Source organism: Struthio camelus, chromosome 3, assembly GCF_040807025.1.
Source record: "Struthio camelus isolate bStrCam1 chromosome 3, bStrCam1.hap1, whole genome shotgun sequence".
Lineage (NCBI taxonomy): Eukaryota > Metazoa > Chordata > Aves > Struthioniformes > Struthionidae > Struthio > Struthio camelus.
This window is the reverse complement of record NC_090944.1, coordinates 102,952,296-102,971,746: the sequence shown is the minus strand read 5'-3', so window position 1 is coordinate 102,971,746 and position 19,451 is coordinate 102,952,296. Positions and strand designations below refer to the sequence as shown.

At 38.0% G+C, this 19,451-nt stretch overlaps 1 protein-coding gene and 1 long non-coding RNA gene across 19 annotated transcripts in view; one reads left to right on the top strand and one right to left on the bottom strand.

Annotated features, from left to right (window-relative positions):
* Positions 1–19,451, top strand: part of LOC138066820 (uncharacterized) — a 38,196-nt gene that overhangs the window by 10,523 nt on the left and 8,222 nt on the right. For 2 of the 5 annotated variants that reach the window (XR_011140333.1, XR_011140329.1), the window contains exons 2-3: positions 6,379–6,450; positions 15,460–15,509. This is a non-coding gene — a long non-coding RNA (uncharacterized lncRNA). Of the gene's footprint in view, positions 1–4,543; positions 4,606–6,328; positions 6,451–15,459; positions 15,510–19,451 lie in introns of those variants that run through there. The other 3 variants (XR_011140331.1, XR_011140332.1, XR_011140330.1) reach the window with 3 other exon arrangements.
* BIRC6 (baculoviral IAP repeat containing 6) overlaps positions 14,487–19,451 on the bottom strand; it is a 200,294-nt gene continuing 195,329 nt past the window's right edge. For all 14 annotated transcript variants that reach the window (XM_068939394.1, XM_068939391.1, XM_068939399.1 and 11 more), the window contains 2 exons: positions 16,236–16,370; positions 14,487–15,170 (listed from right to left, as the gene is read on the bottom strand). In XM_068939394.1, coding sequence (XP_068795495.1) covers positions 14,991–15,170; positions 16,236–16,370 — 315 coding nt within the window. In that variant the 3' untranslated portion in view covers positions 14,487–14,990. The remainder of the gene's footprint in view (positions 15,171–16,235; positions 16,371–19,451) is intronic.

Here is a 19,451-nt window from a genome sequence, read left to right as displayed (position 1 = left end):
TTTAAAAAAACAACCAAACAAAAAACTCTCCATGTCTGGAATTTTTTCGTCTTAGTGATGTTTATCTATTCACCAGCAACTAAAAGTGAGGTAGGTTCTTTGCCAGCACAGAAGAGTAGTTTGAGTTATGGAAAACTGATCAGTTCCCGCAAATATTAATCTCACAGTACTTTTCTGGAGAGTCTCCGTAATTTCCCTAGGCATCAGTGAATTCATAATGCCTATACTTTGTCACTATTTGGAAAAGAAAAATTGCTTTGAAGTTTAAGTAAAGCTGGCGCTAAAGCTTACTGCTTTGTGTGCTAATGCAGCATCAGTCTGCTTTTTTTTTTTTTCCCCTGCATGTTTCAGTGCTGCTGTAGTCGGACATCTGCCCTTGGGAAAAATCCTGCCGTATCTGTGGTGGAGTCCCTACCTTTACAATTTTTTAAAGAGGTTTTTGAGGTTCACTCACAAAAACTCTCATTCAGATGACTAGTTGAAAAGTAAAGGAGATGTCTTGTTGGAAAATAGTGCCATGACATGTGAAGTGTTGCTTTCAGGTATAATTCTGGCAGCCTGTAGATTTCAAATGTAAGAAACTTGGTGAGTCCAGCATAGGATCATCGTCGAGCTGTGAGAAAACCACAGGATGAAATAAAAACAAGAATGACTTCTCTTAAAAAGGATTCATCTGCATTACGTTCACTGAACACAAGAAAGTTTTTACTCTGATATTGACTGTGCAGTTCAGTGCCCTGAGCTACAGCTCTGCTTTACGTGTAAGTTGTGTTTACTTAATAAAATGCTCGTAATTTTCCCTGCTTTTAGCTGTGATCTTTTGAATAAAGAACATGTTGATGATGCTTTCCTAGCTCATGCAGGCTAGGATGGGGTTCTTTCTTATCTGAATTTCTAAAGTTGCAGTATCATAGTAGGGTAGTAGCTGTCATACCCTTGTTACGGACTCTGCTGTGCCGGTCACTATCCATGCTCAGAATAAGTAGTCTGTCCATTTGCAGAGAGCTAATAGTCTAAATTCAGTAGTGCAGAGAAACTGTCTTGCTTACTTATTGTCCAGGAAAATATTTTCTTATTGTTAATGAGCTATATTACTTAGAAATCCTGATCACAGAGGGCAGATTGAATAACAGTCTATTTCACACAACTCTTTCAGTGTTTAAGATGAGAGGATACAGCAGTTTTAAGATGTGCTTGGAGGTGCTGTGGAGGGCTGGTGCAGTAAATAGCAGAGAAAAGCATGTTTTCGTAAGCCAGCTGTGTGAACAGCTGCATCTTGTCTGATTTTATCTTTTTAATGAAAAAGTCTGAATGCTACGTAAATAACGGAAATCACTACAAATTCTCCATCTAGATACAATCGGTATGTTACAGGGGCTGCCATGGTAGATGGAGATACTGAAAAAAGATGAGAAAAAGAGTATGGAGAAGTGGCATTGCAGACAAACTTGGAAGAATTTTGTTTTGTTCATAACTCTGCATGAAAGAGAGCATGAATATGTTTGTGGAGGAATGGATAAATAGGCAATGGAAGTGGATGTTGCTAGTGGAGTGAGGGATCAGGATGTAGCAATTTGCATATATGTATTTTAAGAGCTTTAATATCTTGTTCAGGATGTGGTGAATAAGGGGAGCTGGTGGACACTTGAGAAGTCTGATACGTTATTGTTAACTGACAAGGAAAGTAATTATTAATGGTAGCCCTTTATGCCAAGAGCCGTAAATATCTGGAAAAACAGCCTGGCAAGTTGTGGCAGCATTGCTGGTATAGGTTAAGCCTGGGGACAAAAGATTCAGTGGTTGACTAAGGAGAGATGCTATTTTTCTGTTTTGAAGTGTACATTGTTTCTTGGGAGTGCGTTAACATTTTCTGAGCAAATGAAACCTAGTCTCCCTCCCCCCCCCCCCCCCCCCCCCCAAAATAGATTTACATTCTCTTCCCTAAAAGACCTCTTCTGTTATCCTGGAATAAAGAACATTCCAGCCTCATTGCCCGAGTACAGGGCAGATAGTGTCCTCATGGAATTTAAATCAGATATCAGCATGTTGTCACCTCTGACTGCTAAGTGCAGTGGTTAGACTAGTTCTGCAGGGCAGTCACTTCACGATGTCAGAAACAGAGGAGAGGGACATTTTTCTTTAGCAGATGCTGCATACAACGCTTTTACAAACTGGGCAATGGTATTCCGTGGCTTGCTGCAGTGCATCTGACAGAACATGATTAAAGCGAGGCCCATAATGCATGTAAAAGTACTGCGAGTTAAAAAATAATATAATTGGTTTCAGCATGTAGTAGGTTGAGGGAATTAAATATTTAATACATCCGTGGTTGGCAGCTTTAGCACGGCTTTAGATGATGATGAACCTCAGCGTGGATTTTAAAAGTATACTACGTTTATCATCATCAAGGGGTACCAAACTCTGAATACTTGCTTTTCTTAAAGTAAAGCAAACACAAGGTTGTCAGCTGCACTCTGTTTTTGAACTGATTGCAACATGGAGAATATGTAAGTGTGAGCAGGTTTCCCCTTTTCATTTGTATTACTTTTATCTTTATAATTTAAACATTATTACACTAATGTAGTAAGTGAAGTGAATCATTGTTTTGTATTACTGAATTTCGTTCCATAATTTCTTCTTAAAAGGAGCAGAAAGGTGAAGAGCTTGAAAAAGCTCAGGCAGAACAGATTTATTTAGGGTGCCATTTTAGGGAAAAGTTATGAAATTTTTACCGCTAAGCCAGAAAATAGTGTAGGAGATAAGACAATCAGGTATCCAAGTATGAGGTAAGTACAAAATACTACTTAAACAGTCTTGAGGAGACATTACCAGAGGAGGCAATTTTTTGAAGAAAGGAGACAAGCATTGCATGTGCAAGGACAATACAGAAGGGAAAGAACAATGTAAACATTGGGAAAGATAGTATTTTTGCAGTGAAAGTAAGATAAGTGAATGGAAAAATCTATGAATTGTTGGAGATCCGAGTTGCACAGGGCAACAGCACTTGAGAACACAATGTTTGAGTTACAATTTAAAATGCTTTACTGAGAGGAATCCATACTTGAGTCTTAATGTTTTTGAGATCCGTTTCTGTGTTTCAGCTCTTGACAGTCAGCGGAAAAGATTCAGCGTTGGGGCAGTTATACCGCCCAGATTCTGCCTGACTGTTACCGAGGGTTGTTCTCATTTAAGGTAGCATCCTGCAAGATGCCTTTGAACCAACATGCAGTTACAGATAATCCAAAGCACTTGGATTATGCACACATTAATCAATTCCCAGTCTCTTCTCCCATACCAATGTTGACAAATTGATGAAGCTCACAAAGCTCATCAAGAAGGAAAGATGCCATGTGTCTCGTCCCTGTCAGAACGAGGCAAAACTATTTCATTTGTTTTAGCTTTCCTGTCATGAGCAAAGGGCTCACACACAGATCCAACTACAGAAACAGAAGAAAGTTGTAAGTTTCTGTCTTTGTGAAGGGTAGGAGTAGGAAGAGGGGAAGAATGACTTACTGTCTTTGAAGTGGTTGTTTTTTATTTTGATGTCTCACATGAGAGTTAGAAGAGTTCCTGGGTGCTATGCAGACTTCAGAAAAAGAAAGATTTCTCTTTGTTTTCTATATATTCAGGAGGATGCTGTGTTGGTAATGGCTGTTTTCTTTTTCTGTACTATGTGCTTGGATTTTCCTGGTGCAAGGGCATGTTAATGATATGTCTCACCCAAAAGATATATTTCAGAGTACATTTAGAGGAACTGAAAATTGGTGAACTAATGATGCCGAATAAAAATGAATAAATATCAATGGTGAAGGGATTAGGTTGATTTCACTGAGAAATTGTCTTGTTGCAATGAATATAACTACTTCAGAGATGTCAGATCTATTACAATCTATAAATAGAAATCTTTTTTATAGAGAAGGAAACTGCCAGGTATAGAGTAAGTTTAAAAAAAAATTAACAAGGTAGGAGAGCTGAGGCTGCTCTTGCATGAGGAGCTGAGCTGGCCAAACAGCTCGCTGCCTCTGAAAATGGCAGGTCTGGCTGCTCTTCTTTCCTCCCTTGTTTCCAGGCCCTCTGCCTTGCCCCTTCCTCGGAGGCTGTCCTGGTACTCAGGAGAGCTTTCCCTTGACTGCTTGCACTTGCTGCCAGACTCCCCTTTGTACAGGGTATTCTCTTTCCGGTTGACGATTGCGCTGTCACGGTGGTGACAGTGGTCACACGAGCACCAGAGCTGCTGCAGCTGAGCTGTAGGAGCGTGGCCCTCAAGGGAGAAGGGGGCCATCCCCATTTCTGCAGCAGTGAGCTGTTAGATCAGGTCATGCCATCTCACAGAGCTGTGTCCTGTGTTTCAGGATAAAATGGATGGTTAAGGCATTTGTGCTACATATCAAACTTAAAGCTTTAACTGTTTTACAGAAATAATCTGTCCTGGTGAAATTGCCTCTCATTTGGAGTCAAGTGCTGAAGTATAATTTAAACATGAAAAGAAATAAACACTAAACCAGGCCATATTTTTAAGTGTTAGCTTTCTTCTGCCCACATTAGGTGTGCCGGGAGATGGTATGAGAGCTCACTAGAGGCTGTGAAACCCATTTTAAGAGCTGGGTAAGTGCCAGGGGGTTAGCCGGCTTTCCGCTTTATCTTATGTGACATAGCTGTTTGACGGGGTGCTAACTACTTTTGCTGCAGCTGATCTGTGTCTATTAGACTGACTCTGTGGAAAGAGTAGAACTTCCCTGCCGTGTCCAGCAGGCCTGTGGCTACTGAGTACAGCTACTGCTGCAGTAAAGAGTAGGGATTAAGGCTACATGATACACAATTTTTCTTCTGTTTTCTCCAGTTTGGTTACCCAGCTGAAAGACGAACAAAGAGGTTAAAAAAAAATGGTTTGGATCAAACCAAAGTTAGTAATTTCTCCCCAAGGCTGGCTTTGAGAGATCTTCTAGAAAGAAATGGGGAGTGATGACTTTGACTTTTAGGTTGTCAGACTTTTTTTGTCTTCTGTGATGCCATATATATATGTCTGTACTACCATGCTGCTGCAGGCTTGCAGTAAATTGCTGCATTTTGGCTACGGTATGGGCTGCAATTCAGGCAAAGTTGGTCTTTCAGGTTTGGGGGTCTTTTTTTGGAATAAAACTCTGGTTCTCTCCTTATTACTGTTTCGTTATTTTAGAACTTTTACGTATATAGCCAGACTAGATGCAAAGCTAATTTCATTTTTAAAAAAGTAATAAGGAAGCAGTTTGGATGAGCCAGTTGTATTTTCATTTGCTTTTTGTATGTGATATATTCAGGATTTGTATATGTGTATGTATAGATGAACACAGAAATAGATATACAGCACTGAATCATTGCTCAAAAGCCGTCCTTAAAAAGATGGATTATATTAAACAACTAGCAAATTTAATTTTTATTTAGACCCTCTTTACAAATTTCAGAAAATCTTCCTATTAACTAGAGCTAGGTTTTTATTCTAGAAAGGTCTTGGGTTCTTACTGCTCCAATATTGTTATATATCTGTTTGCTTAGTCTATAAAGTGTCTCCAGGTCAATGTGGTACTTAGGTCTATTTTATGAAAATTAAAACAAAATTATTATTAACAACAGTTGGCATCAATCATGCCCACCCCCAGGTAGCCTTTAATACTAAGCAATATTCTAAAAGGAAAATTCCTTCGATCACCTGTTTAGACACTCTGACATCATTCTGTCATGGCAATGAAGTGATTTACATGGAAAAATATATTACCTCCGCTTTTAGACAAAATGAGTTTATTATGATTCATGGTTTTACGGCAAGTGTAAGCGAAACTGAAAATGACCAGCCTTTTAAAAGTGAAACGTGACATAGGATCAGTTTTCCTCCTTATTTTCTTTGTTGACTGTAAAATAGTTTGTTTTTTTTTTTTAAATACATGAAAATATACAAAGCATAACTGAAGTAAGCTAGAAACACAGCGTAATCATAGTAACGTCACTACCTGGCTGGGACTAGAGACAAAAGAGAGGAAAGCAATTTGCTTCAAGTACAGCGTCGGAACAATCAAGAGGTCGAGGGCCTAGATCCTGTACTGCGTGGAGAGAAGTTGAGGGAATTGAATGTGTTTAGTTTGAGGAGCAGGCTGAAAGGTGATCACCTCCCGCTGTCCCTTCCAGCCAGCATTTTCATGATTCTAAGATACGGCTGAGTTTGGGCAGAGGACTTAGTAAACAGCATGGTGATATGTAGGGTGAAAAAGTATTTCAACAAGAAAGCAAAGAGCACATCGTCTTTTCTGATATATGCTTTAAAATGACATTTTTAACTTTTCTATTCCTCAAACAGAACTATCTTTATCCTTAGACGTGATGTTAATAAACTGTTGTCATGCACAGAAGCCGAAATTAGGATGAGAAGATGAGGTGATGATGCTGAAGAACAACAACTATGGAAGCGTGGCGTAGACTGTAAGTTTCTTGGTACTCAGGAGGAAACGAGCATTTTTTAGATAGGATAATAATGATTTTTATTGTATCTTCCTGTCTTTTTACCTAGTTAGATTTCTTAACTAACACAATGTTTTTACACATTTAAAGAAAAAAAAGTCTATTTTAGTAAGCTTTGTAAAGTGATGAGTTTAGCACAATGTCGTTGAAGGGCACAGTTGTTTTTATGGTAACACAGGAACCGATTGGCCTTTTTTTAGGGCTGATTGATTTCAGAATGATTTAAGTAGGCTACTGAAATTTGTAAGGAGGGCATATTGATATATATTGTGATTTTGATCACATTTTGCTTTTATATGTTTAGATAACTTTCAAAAAAATGTTTCTTTTCATTGGTTGCTATAGCTATCGTAACGTAGTGATTTGCAGCAAAATTAATTACATAATGTTTGTTAAACATGGAAACCAACTACACTAATGTAGGCAAGTAGGTAAGCCCAGTCTGCTTGAATGCTTTTGAAATGGGTCTTTGAAAATGGGAGGCCGTGTCCTTAAGATTTGTAGTGGAGTTGGTACTTGTCATTTCATGGAGTTTGTATTTGAAAGGGAAAACCCCCTTTCCTGCTTCTTCAGCTTCTGGTCAGTTTCTTGGTTGTTTTTTTCTGTTTGTTTGTTTGTTTTTTTTTAATCTGCTAATTGAACTAAAACCCAAAGGCCCTTAGGGCAAAAGCTTTTGAACAGTGGAAGTCCATGCGTTTAAGAAAAATGTAACTAGTAGCCTTTTTCTCCAGAAACAGATGGAAAAAATTCAGCCTGATTGATTGATTAAAACGAAGACAAAGGTTGAGGTGAGCATTGCTTGCAATTCCATCTCCATGGAAACTTTTCTTCAGGCACAGGATGTAATATTTGGGAAGGAATATAGAGCAACTGGTGTCCTCAGATCAGGCTTTGCTGCTGGACCGCGGATGCTGACCAGCAGGGGTTGCAGCTGCGTGCCTGCGGTGAACGTGGGGGCCCTGAGTACTGTTCTGGTGCCTCAGTGCAGCTTTGATGCGTAGCAGGTCGGAGTGTTGAAATGTGGAAAATGAACTATCGGGGAAAAAGGAAAACTGGATGAATTTAGAGCCGTGTTTTTTCCTCATGGCTTGTCTCTGAGGGCATCCTTAGCAAGGAAAATCATCTGCTGTTGGCTTCTGTGCCTAAGGATGCATTTGCAAGTAAAAGCAAAAGTGTGTTTAAAGCAATAATTAAAAATACACTTACACAAGTCATACTAACATTTTCAGGAAGATAGCAGTATCAAAGCCTATTTGAAACAAGGAAGCATTTTAATTATATTATTTTTATTTAGATGATTAATCCATGTCTTGTGTTAGGCCTATGTTGAATTTTTAATCATTTAGGATTCTACTGAAATTCTCTATGTGCAAACTTGAAATTTCAGAACTGTCCTTCATGGATTTCTGCCAGCACTATAGACTCTTGAAAGCTCTCCAAGATAGAAATATCTTTCCTGAATTACACAGCTGCTTATCGGGACTCATAGACTATTGTTCTCCAGTCTTTGGATGGCTTGGCTTCTCCTCTGGTACAGGTTATCGATGTTCGGTTCCCTACTGTGTGTCATTTGTTCATCTGGCTATTTGTTTTCTAGATCAATGTTTTCCTTAGAGGCACAGAGAGAAAAGAGTGAAAGGAAGTTTAATGCATCAGGTAGTGCAAGTACAAAAAGGATATGTTGTCCTCTGGAGTACCTTCACTTCAGCCTCCGTTTGCTGCCATCAGCAGTAATTTTTTGTGATTGAGAGTTTGCAACACTTTTTTATCTCTTTTTTTTTTGGGGGGGGGGTGTGGTGGTGGTGAAAACTGTATCAAGACTTCAATCATCACTTGAATGTAATTTCCTCACTTGTCTTCCGTGTTCTGTGCTATGGATCAGGAGGTCCCTGTTCAACCCTTCATGTTGTTAGTGCTTACAGCGTCCCAGGGAGCCGTAAGGCAGCGGGTGCTTCAACGTCTGTGTGACCTGGCTGCACACTCTGTTGCCTTTAGTGACTATGAAGCAGACTGGAAATGGGTTGAATTGAATCTGGAAGGAAAATTTTTTCCTAGTTTTGGGCTTCTGAAATGCTCTGGGACTTATCCAGGATCCCACATGCTATGGCAAAATTCAGTCAGCCAAATGGTTGCCTGGTTTCTCTTGTGACTTCTGCTGAGCTGGAGGCCAGCCCCTGTGAATGTTATATATCTCATCAAGTTTCACTGATTGAAACTGCCTCAGGCCCCAGTTGGGACTTTCACAGTAACAACTTGGTAGCAGAGAGGATGGGTCCTGCTGACAGACATACCATTTCCTTTTTAGCAATCCTGCTGTTGGCTATCAGTTTTTGATCTGCCATGTCACTTCTTTTTCCTCATGAATCATTGCCATTGTACATTGCTTGCAAAAATTCGCAAGGTTTTTCAGGACAGCCTGAACCATAGCTAATAGCCAAGATGCAGGCTGGGACTCGCATCCGGCAGGACAGTCTGCTGCCAGCACAGACGGGGGGATCTGGCACCTGCGTTCCATAACGTGCTCGCCTGGATGTGCCTATGTAATGATGATGGCCTTGTTACTTCTTCTGTTGACCACAGTGGTACCTCTCACGCCGTGTTAAAGACTTGCCCTGGTACTTGGAGTGGTTCTGCTGCGTTGGCTTCAGCTGAGACTGCTGTACAGCTGTGCCATCATGGCCAGCTCATTGCTACCTGCTTACAAGGTGCTTGCAAGAGTGTAGAAATAAGCTTACGTATTATTACCAGAGGTCTCAAAAGAAGGAGGTTGGAGTGATAGAAATTACTCACTTTGGTATGGTTATTGTTGATTTGGCTATAGGTAAAGGTTCTCTGTGGCTGAGCAACAAGCTTTCCATCTCAAGGCAAGAGAACAGAACTGCTGGCGACTACCACACCATTGTTATGTGTATGTTTCTAGACCTTTTGTTTTTTTCTTTCTGAATCACATGGTGAAGAAAATGGAAAAGACAGAAAAAAGAGTAAGAGGATTTCTGGAGGAACAGTGTGCCTTTTCAGGAACATGTATTTTGCTTTTCCCATTTGCTGTCATGCTAAATCATAAAATTCTTAATGAAGCAAGGGAGGTGGTCCAACATAATGGCAGATGGAATTTTTTTTTTTTTATTATGAGGCTCTAGTTTTGTTTGTTTGCCTCCTTTTTTTCCAACTTTGTTAAGCTATGCTCAAACTGGGAGCTGGGATGGGGTTGCTTCCCAGCTACAGAGCTTTATACAGACAGTTTACGATCAGCTGAAGAGTTTGTACATGTCTGTGGAGCTGCGTGTATAGGTGAGAACAACAACGAATGGAGACAGTTAAGGTGCATGATGAATACAAAAAAGTTGCAGCAGGTGCTTAAGCTGGAAGTGTGGAGCACAACAGTGGGGCTAGGGAAGTGTCTGTGGTTTTTTTCTTTTCAAATGCGGTGAGATACGGTAGGAGGTCTGAGAGGCAAATAAACATTGAGAACAGGTGATTTTTCTGAATGCCAGTAGTGCTCCCATTCATGATGAAGGATTTTAATATATGTTGCTCATGTAAAAAAAATCTGACTCGTTGCACTAGTAACCCTAGCAGATGAACCTGCTTGTTTATTTTTGAAAATACTTGGGTATGGGCTTGAACAATACTGTCAAGACTGAACAGCTTTGATTGATTGTGTGCAAGTCTCACTCGTTGCTGCATTTCTAAATGTTTTTGAAGGGGATAGTAACGTGCCTTTTCATACCCCAGAAGATTTTTGTAGAGCTTCTTTTGTGCTGGTTTCTCACATTAATTCAGTTATTCAACCATCAGAAGCAGGGCTGATTGATTGACTGATTGATAATAAATACCCTATAGTCTATGACTGATGAGGACTCTGGTTATACTGGACAAAATAAACCAAAGAAATGAAAGAGGCAATCTGCAACACAAAAGTTTGCAATATGAATTAAAGAAATGTTCCTAGCTGTGGCATTTATACCATCTTTCTGGACATTTGAGGACGAGACCGTTTTATTAGATGATGCAGATATTGTACGCAAAATTAATGTAAAGGCAAAAAGTTGCTTTTGCTGTAAGAAACAGAAAAGAACAGATTGCAGCCTGCAGAAATGACAGGTCACAGTACAGAGAGGGCTCACAATCAAGATGGAGCATTGTGTATTGGGATGTTTGCTTTGAGCCTTTATTAAAAATAGAGGCAGTACTGAGTGGTTTTTTTTTTTCTAAGAGCTTCAGTAGGATGATTCATTGGGTGGATATTGCATTTTGCGCACCACTGCTCTGGCAGAGTAAGATAATGGCAACAACAAAATCTCTAGAGAATGAAATGTTTTTACTAGTGATTTGTTTTAATAAAGCTAGAACTTACTTTTACCCACCTTCAGCTAACTGTAGTTCAGAAAGCTTGTGTTTTGATAAAACATCTGCATATTCCACCTAATGTAATCACCATTTATGGAAAAGAGGGAAAATAAATCTCAGCACGCTATTTTTCAAAGACAAATAGCCATCTGATATGTATGTCTGTCTTTCTTTATACAAACACACACATTTAGTTAAAAAAAAAAATGATAAATTGAGAACATATATCTGAAATGGCTTCTCTCCCTTATGCTTGTTCCTCACAAATGGAAATCTGTGCCTCAGATCAGTTGAAAAATACAGCTAATTTCTGTTTTCAAACTAGAGAGTTGACTGTCCAGTGAGATGAGGTCAGGTGACGGCAACTGGCTTTTGGGGAGACAAGGAAAGAAAACTTCTGAAACACAGATAGATACAAAGTTAATATGAAGGGGAAAAAATAGAGACATGCCTTAGAAAAATCCAAATAAAAAGCTAAGCTCCCCCAAAACCTCTCCTTAACAGGGAACGTGGTAACATAGTATAGTCCTGGCTTAAATGTAGGTTAGCTGGATTTGTGTTTGTAGATATTTATGAATAAACAAGGTAAATTAACAATATGGTTAATCAATCAAGTTGTTTGCTTCAGGATGTAGAAGATACTATTTGCTTATGCAACACCAGAAACACTTTGGAGCAGAAAAGCTTCCTTAATAAACATCCTATGTACAGGATTAGAGTTGCAGAGAAAAAAACTACTTTGTTTTCTGGTGGTTTCTTAATTTATTTTGGATCCTGCCAGAAACTGAATACTCTATTTGATATACACCAAGGAGAGGTTAAATTGGCTAAAAGCCACAGTAAATACTGTAATATGTTTATTTCTGATATTGTGGGGCAGCTTTAAGTGTAAAAGGATTCAAGCTCTAATACTGCTTTAACAGCTCACTATTCAACTCCACTACTGATGACTGGCTTGCCCTAAATGTCCCTACAGCTGTCAGCAGTCCTTAAGGCCCTACCTGTGTTGACATGTTTTTTTTTTTTTTTTTAACCTTCTCCAAGGAATTTTTCTTAAGAGGCTAGTAAAAGTATCTATCTATGGTTAAATTTATGATGGCAAAGATATATTAAAAAAACAAACAAACAAGACAATAAAACCCCAACCACCCCTAAAAGACTCCTGTGGACCCAGCCAATCTATATTTACATGTATTTTATTCTGTGAGTGAGTAGCTAAATATCTAACATTTAATTTTTGGAGTGCAACTTAAATCTAAGTTGTATGTGGGGCTTTGTTGTTTGAAACTGTCTTTGGTTTTGTGAATTATTGTTATAGTTCTTGTATAGCAGTAGAAGAATTACAGAGAAGCACTAACCTATTTAATTGTGCGCATCTTTTATCCAAAGGAAATCCAGAAGGAAAAAAAAAAAAAGGTCTTTCAGAGGTAGATGAAAAGTATTGTGCCAACAACTGCAAAATAGGACTTTTTTTTTTTTAAAATGCACAGAGATTGTTGTAATGCCAGTAGTCTGATTGCTGAGCTGTTCCCTGTTTGGTAGATAGTTCAGCCAGCACTATGAGAGAAAGGCTGGCATTGTCATCTGTGGTTCTGTGATAAGAAGCTTCAGGAAAACCTGTTATACTGCCACTGCATGATACAAACTTCTCCCTTTGACAAAGTTGGCTGGTCAACTTTGGACACTGCATCACATGGTAGTGTGCCAGTGGTGAATCCTGGGCCAAAAACAGTACCAAAAATTATGAGCAGAAATTGTCTAAAAGACCTAGTTAGCAGTTTGCTGCCATTTATACTTTCAGAAATAACTTCTATTGATTTTTTTAAAGCATTTTTTTTTTTTAAACCAGCATAATAGTTACAAAAGTGAGGACTTCAGTGTGATAGAAGGAAACTGTGTGCTCTATGTATACAGTCTTCTATTAAATTTGATGAAATAGTAAAATTGAGGGGAACTATTTAAAAAAAAAAAAATTGTCCACATTACCTCATAGAATTTGCTGTGATTTTCACTGTGTATTAACACAGCTACCCTGTACGTTATACCTCCAAAGCTGTGAAAATGTACATTTTCTATCTGTTGCCAGGTTTACAATTTACTCACTAAATGGTGACATTGCTGCAAGCTATTAAGCATCGCATCACTGCATTAGTTTGGTACAATATAGCTGTAGCTCAGGTTAGAGCACAAAATAACTGGTGTGTGGATACAAATTAGACTCTAATATCCCAGGCAGCTGTTTACATCTGCTTAATTCAACAGCAGTGACTTCACATTAATGCATATTTATGGCATCAAGGCTAGTGACAATCACGTTGTCCATGCTCTTAATGCTTAATAAATGCAAGTTAAGCACTTTATTTTAGTGGGGTTTTTAATGGTGACAAAATTTTGTCTTCAAGTATGAAGTGGTCTGAGAGGTTTGCTTTTGGTACAATGCCAGAATTTTATAAAAAGACTATGCTCCTTCTAGGTAGGCAATTTAAGCACTGTAGTGACATTTTTAATGCATCTGTAAATGAAGACTTTTAATGGAAACCACTAAATTATCTATAACTTTAAGTCAGTGAGTAACTTACTTTACTTTTGGAGCTTTTAGAGGAATATTACAGTCCATTTGTACAGTAAGGGAAGGTAAGTAAGTATCTATCTAGAAAACTTACTTAAGTTCAGTTTTAACACAGATAAAGTTCTGATGCTTTCGCTCTGTGGCATGAACTTTCCCTTTTGGATGCTTACCAGTGCAACTCTGACACAGGGTGTCTGGTTTGGCTTTTTGTTTAAGGATTCCACGGAGTAACACAAGTGCCTAAGTTGATATTTGGAGAGGTACGTACAATCAGGACAGGCTTGGATTAACACAACATATCAAAATAGCAACAGAAAAATTTTACTTTGGTGAGAACTATCAAAGTCTGCTAACCACCAGCATAAGAACACAACCTCAGTTGGTGCCATTTTTAATGATTAGAAATAATACATTATAAAACAAAAAGTGAAAAAATTCCAGCGTGATACTTATAAACAAAGAACAAATAGAAAACAAAAATATTTTTTTTGCCTGATTTATAGTATTAATAATACAATAGATCATTAGTCTGAGGTAATACCAGTATTAACTTTAGTCCTTCAAGGACTACTTAAAATTAAGAACAGTGATAGTAATGCATGTTGTGTTAAAAGCGAGACTTGATTATTAAGTCCACCCAACCTCTTACCCTTTTTAGGTATGTATCTGTGGCTGCACGTATAAAAACAGAAATAAATCCATACAGTAGGAACTACAGAACATGAGAGTCCTGCATGGCACATCATTAGCCCCTGTCACTACTTAAGTACAGCTGATCACGTAAAAATTAGACATTTCAATAGAAAAAAGACTTTGTTCCAGAATAGCCCTTAAAAAAAAAAATTTGGAATACTGTTAGTTTGCATAAAATAGCTAAACAAAAGATGAATTCAGAAGTCCAAATTTTGGCATGAGGTAAAACCATGTGCATTTATTTCATCTGCATTTTAGAATTACTAAGCATAAAATTAAATACGTTGACTGTAATGAATTCAGTCATACAAGTGCAAGTCTTCAGCTATAATGTATTTTATGGCAGTTTATTTAAAAAATGTACCAATAAATCATAAAAGAGGGATCATGTCCATTTAACTTTTATTGAAGTATACAGGAGGTTTTCTTTAGAATCAAATATGAGCATGAATATATGGCCAAACGTAAAATCTATCAAATTCAGTGAAAATTTTCTGACTTTAAATAGGAGCTGTAAGAATGACCAATATATATTCTTTGTTACAACTGCCCTCACTCTACAAGTAAAAAAAAATAATAAACATTCAGTAAACATTCTTTCCTAAGGTAGTTTCCCTTATATATCAGTGATTTATCCATTTCTTGTATACATAACTTTTTAAACATACCAATCAGTGGTTCTCACAATTGAAAAATAAAAGCACAAAAAAGTTTACACTCTTGTACAGGTAAATAAAAGATCATTTTGAATTAAACTGTATATCCTTAAGGGCATAGTATAGTTTCAATTTCATTACCTATTACATAATTAGCTTCTTACATACAAATATTGACATATTTGGCTTGTGCTTCAAAGCCTTTGAGTCTAGAAAGTCCATGTCAATGCAGCTCATAACTTGAAATCACTGGGGATATCTTTACTGCTGCTGGGTTTAACCTGATCGTGCAACATAGTCTCTTCTGAGCTTGTTGTGGCACTGCATTTTTCTGTGGAGTCATCAGTATCTGGATCCAGCCCTTCAGGACAGGGAAGTTTTAGGAGCTCTTCCCGCAGCTGAGCTGTATGACGCTGAATATGCAAAAAGAAGTCATTGTTGAAGACCATAGTTAAAGCATTACTTTTCACAATACTGGACAAAATAAACCAAAAAATAGGAGTTAAGTAAAAAAAAGGTTTAAGTAGACCATTTCAATGACTGGATAAGCTTCTCCCATAGTCCTTTGTATTTTAGGATTGGTCCTTTGTTTTTTAGCGATGGAGTAATTAGCAGATGCTAATGGGGATAAATGAAAGGTAGTAAACAGAACTGCAGCAAACAAGTGTATCGATATAAATGTTATGCTATATTGTCTTGCAGGTGAGTCACATCGGTGTTCTGCGATCACAGCAGAAGCTGGCTTGGACAAGGTAGGTCAGGCAGAACTTAAATTTAATAAGGGTGCACAGTCTTGATGAGATCTGTTACAGAGAGATGTTTGGAGATTTATATACGGATCATTGTAACTAATAGTCCATTTTGAAATCTAGTCACTTTGAATGAATGTAAATCCAGCAACAGAAAAAAGGAGACTTAAAATACCACTTGTAATTACATGAAAAATAGGTAACAGAGGTCTGTTGTCTGTCTGGACACAAAATAGACAAACGAAAGTACTTGGCCTAGGAGGGAAGAAAGCATTACAACTGTTGCATCTGTGTTAGTAGAAGTTTTTAGAACAGAGTAAAGCTAATTGTAATGGGCCACAGTTTCCTAACAACTTCTCCATTGAAATAGAGCTCAATTCCATGTCAGAAAATGAAGCTAATTGTAATGAAGGTAGGGTGTAGTACACTTTTATCAAGAAAAAAATCCAACTCTTGGAGGGAAAAAAATAAACTCAAATATTTTGGAAAAAATAGGCAGGGAAGGAACTACTTACTTGAAAATCTTACTTGTAGAAAAAAAGATACTGAGAAAGCGGCCTTCACATACACTTGATCGCTTGACAGTTGTGCATTCTTCATTTGTTTAGATGTGTTAAAGTTGCTCGGTTTTATTATTACAAAATTCAGTCACTGAGCAATTTCTGTATAATTTTATTTTTCATCGTTGGATTACATTATAGAATGTAAAAGTATAAAAGCAAGTCTCACCTTAAGAGCTGCGGCATGATGGGACATAGTCCTTCCTACCCGTTTGTCACTGCTGTACTGCTGAATGTCTGCTATCCACTCCTCACACTGAGCCATGATCTCCACTCTTTTCAAGTAAAAATGTTTGTGGATAACCTATATGAAAATATTCAGAATGAAAGAGCAGCACATTCACTGTTTTTTTAAGAAACATATACTTAATACAAAATCTGCATGTTTTAACCTAGTCATATAAGTCCAATTGAATATAAGCGAAAAAAATCACTGTGAGGACAACTCAGCATTGGAACAGGCTGCACAAAAAATAACTGTGGAGCTTCTGTCCTTGGAGGTTTCCAAGACCTAAGTGGAAAAGCCCTGAGTAACATGGTCTGAATTCAGTGCTGACCCTGCTCAGAGCAGGATGTTGGCCTAGTCGACCTCCCAAGTCCCTTCCAATCTGTGTGAATCTATGATTTTGTGAGTCTTGACACTTCAGCATTCACTTGTATTATCTATGTGAAGGGTAAATGAGTGCCAGAAATACAGTATCACACCAGGCAAAAGAAACAGTAAAGCAGAGGGTTAGTTAGACAAATTCCAGTTAAAAGATGATTTTACTACGCAGGATCATCTTACTGTGATCCTACTATGTATGCACACTTCTGTTCACATAGGGGCAGGGTTACATAGGTACAACATTAAGAATTTCATTGTGTTTCACAGCCCTATTTTATTAAAGAAGCAAAGGTAGGAAGTATAAGCACTAGGTCTTCTTCTGTCACTAACAATTTGCTGCCTGAACAAAAAAATGAATAAGCAGAAACTGTCAACAGTATGAGCACAGAAACATAACATGCTTCTGCAGAGAGAGAGAAAAGGGGCTGTACCCCTTGCTGGTGTGCAAGGGGTACAGCCACAGTTACATTCCCTGTGCAGAGGCAATACAGTCGCAGACACTAGAAGTTTCAGACAATATAGCATTTGAGCTTCCCCTCGTTTCAGTGGGAACCACTATTTAATCATATGCTAGTTTTGGTATTTCTGTACAGAGTTGAGTTAAAAAAAAAAAAAAAAAAAAACAACACCCTCACACAAAAGTTGTGAAACTCTGCTTAGTGTTGGCTTTGTCTTGAACAGATGTCTAAAACTCTGCCTGGTGAAAAAAACAATAAAATTAAGGACATCTTATTGAGCACAGACAGTTCTTGGCGATATTGCAATATCATTGACAAAATCATCTCTCTCTCGAGCGGTTAGAGACTTTAACTATCTGCCTAAAGAAAAACTGCATATTGAAAGCATAATAGAATTCAATTTTGGATGCATTCCTTGTACTCATAATGGAGCTTAGGAGACCTCTCAAAGACAACTGACTAGCAGTAAGACCTCCTCAGTCTACTTGTCATTTAAGACCCAGTCCCTCTGAAGGGAAGACAGCTCAAACTCGTGAAGAAAAAAGATGTTATAAGAAGGAGGATGTCAATTCTTTTTTAGACCCAAGTTTCCAGGGTGCCTTTGCTTTCGTATCATGGAAGGATCATCCAACTGTTCAGGTTCCTAACCTCCACGAGAAACCTAGAGATCTTAGCAACAAGCTAGTTTCTCAGAGAAGTGCTCAGATAATTTACGCTTTGATGGCAACACAGCCTCAATCTAGTATTCTTCTAAAATACAGCTATTACATGAGAGAAAAATGTAACTATTCATGAATTTTTAGAAGCAAACACTGAAGTAGTATAACATCTTGAATAGTACAGATTCACCTAGTTATTGAGTGTGCTAACAGCCTTAATTACATTACTGATTTCAGCAGTAAAATTTTTCAAGTGTAAGTAATGCTGTGTGTCTGATAAAGATGACTGGAGGGACCAAAGAAATATCCTTTATGGTAAAGAAAAAACTGTGCACTGTATTTTTGTGCATGAAATTAGTATTGTATTTATAAAGATAGAGAATCAATATTAGTCCAGAGATGAGCTATAGTATTTTAGTGGAAGTGGGTAGAAATGTGAAATTTGGTGAATATTGTTTTTATTTATTTATTTTTGGTGTGTGGTTTAACTTAACTCAGTCCTAGTTACAAATATTTCTTGTAGGTAGCAATATTAATCGTTTCCAACATCTGCCTTCCGGCAACAATGCGCTACACACAAGTCATCTGTTTTCAGGGAATGACTGTTCTTCCATTGAAGCAAAACCCTCTGGATATACCTTATTACTTTACTCTCCTAAAGAGAGGAAAGATGTCCGCTTACAAGGTGTCTCCTTTACAGAAATAGTAAAAAAGCCAAGCTGCAGAGTAAGCACGTAAAAGTGCTGAGATGCTTTGGAAGGAAAGGGCAAAACCAGTGAACTGGAATTCATTTATTTACCAGGTACTGTAATATTGCATAGCCTTCATTTCTGTATATCTGAAGAGAAAGACTGAGCATTACAGTCAGGGAGCTTGCCATCTTCCAATATCTTCATTTGATTAAAAATAGTTTTAATCTGAGAACTCTCTTAGCAAGAGTGAAATTGTTACATTTAGCTAGAAAAAAGAATCTGTTAGCAGAGATTATTTGACTGAGTGTCATGATCCTATCTATATCAAGATCTTTGACTGACTGAGTAAAGCATTTCAGAGTTATTTTAGAAGAACAACAATGGATTTCTTAAGTCAAAACACCAGAGTATACAGTACATCCTCTTCCACCTGCACATGGATATAGATACCTAGCTCCTCTGTCATGCAGGTTACGTGTAGGATGATTTCTCCTTCCATTAGGCCACTCAGTAATTTTAATGGGAAAAGCTTTTTGCATTCCAAAGGATGTTTTTATGGACAGTGAGGAAGGGACGGGAGTCTATCCTCTCACTCGCACACTAGACCCACCAATGTGAGTGATCCTAAAACTACCTACATTTTTGCAACAATTTAATATACAAACAATTGGAAGCTAAGAGAGAGGTTCTACCCCTCAATTTAGAAGTGGCAGTGTTTCCTAGGACTTGCTTCAAATTCATGTTTCTGAGAGATGTACTTTATTGTTAGCCAATTAACAAACGCTAAGTGCCCGTTTGTAGGGCTGATCAATACTTTTCACATGGAACGTACGTGCCACCACCTGGCATTAAGAGCTTGCCAAGTATATGAACCATATTTTGTCCAACTGTGCACCAAGTGTCCTAATGGGTCGGTCCCAATTGCGTAAGTTCCCCTTTCCTACTAAAGGAACTATGAAGTCATATGCA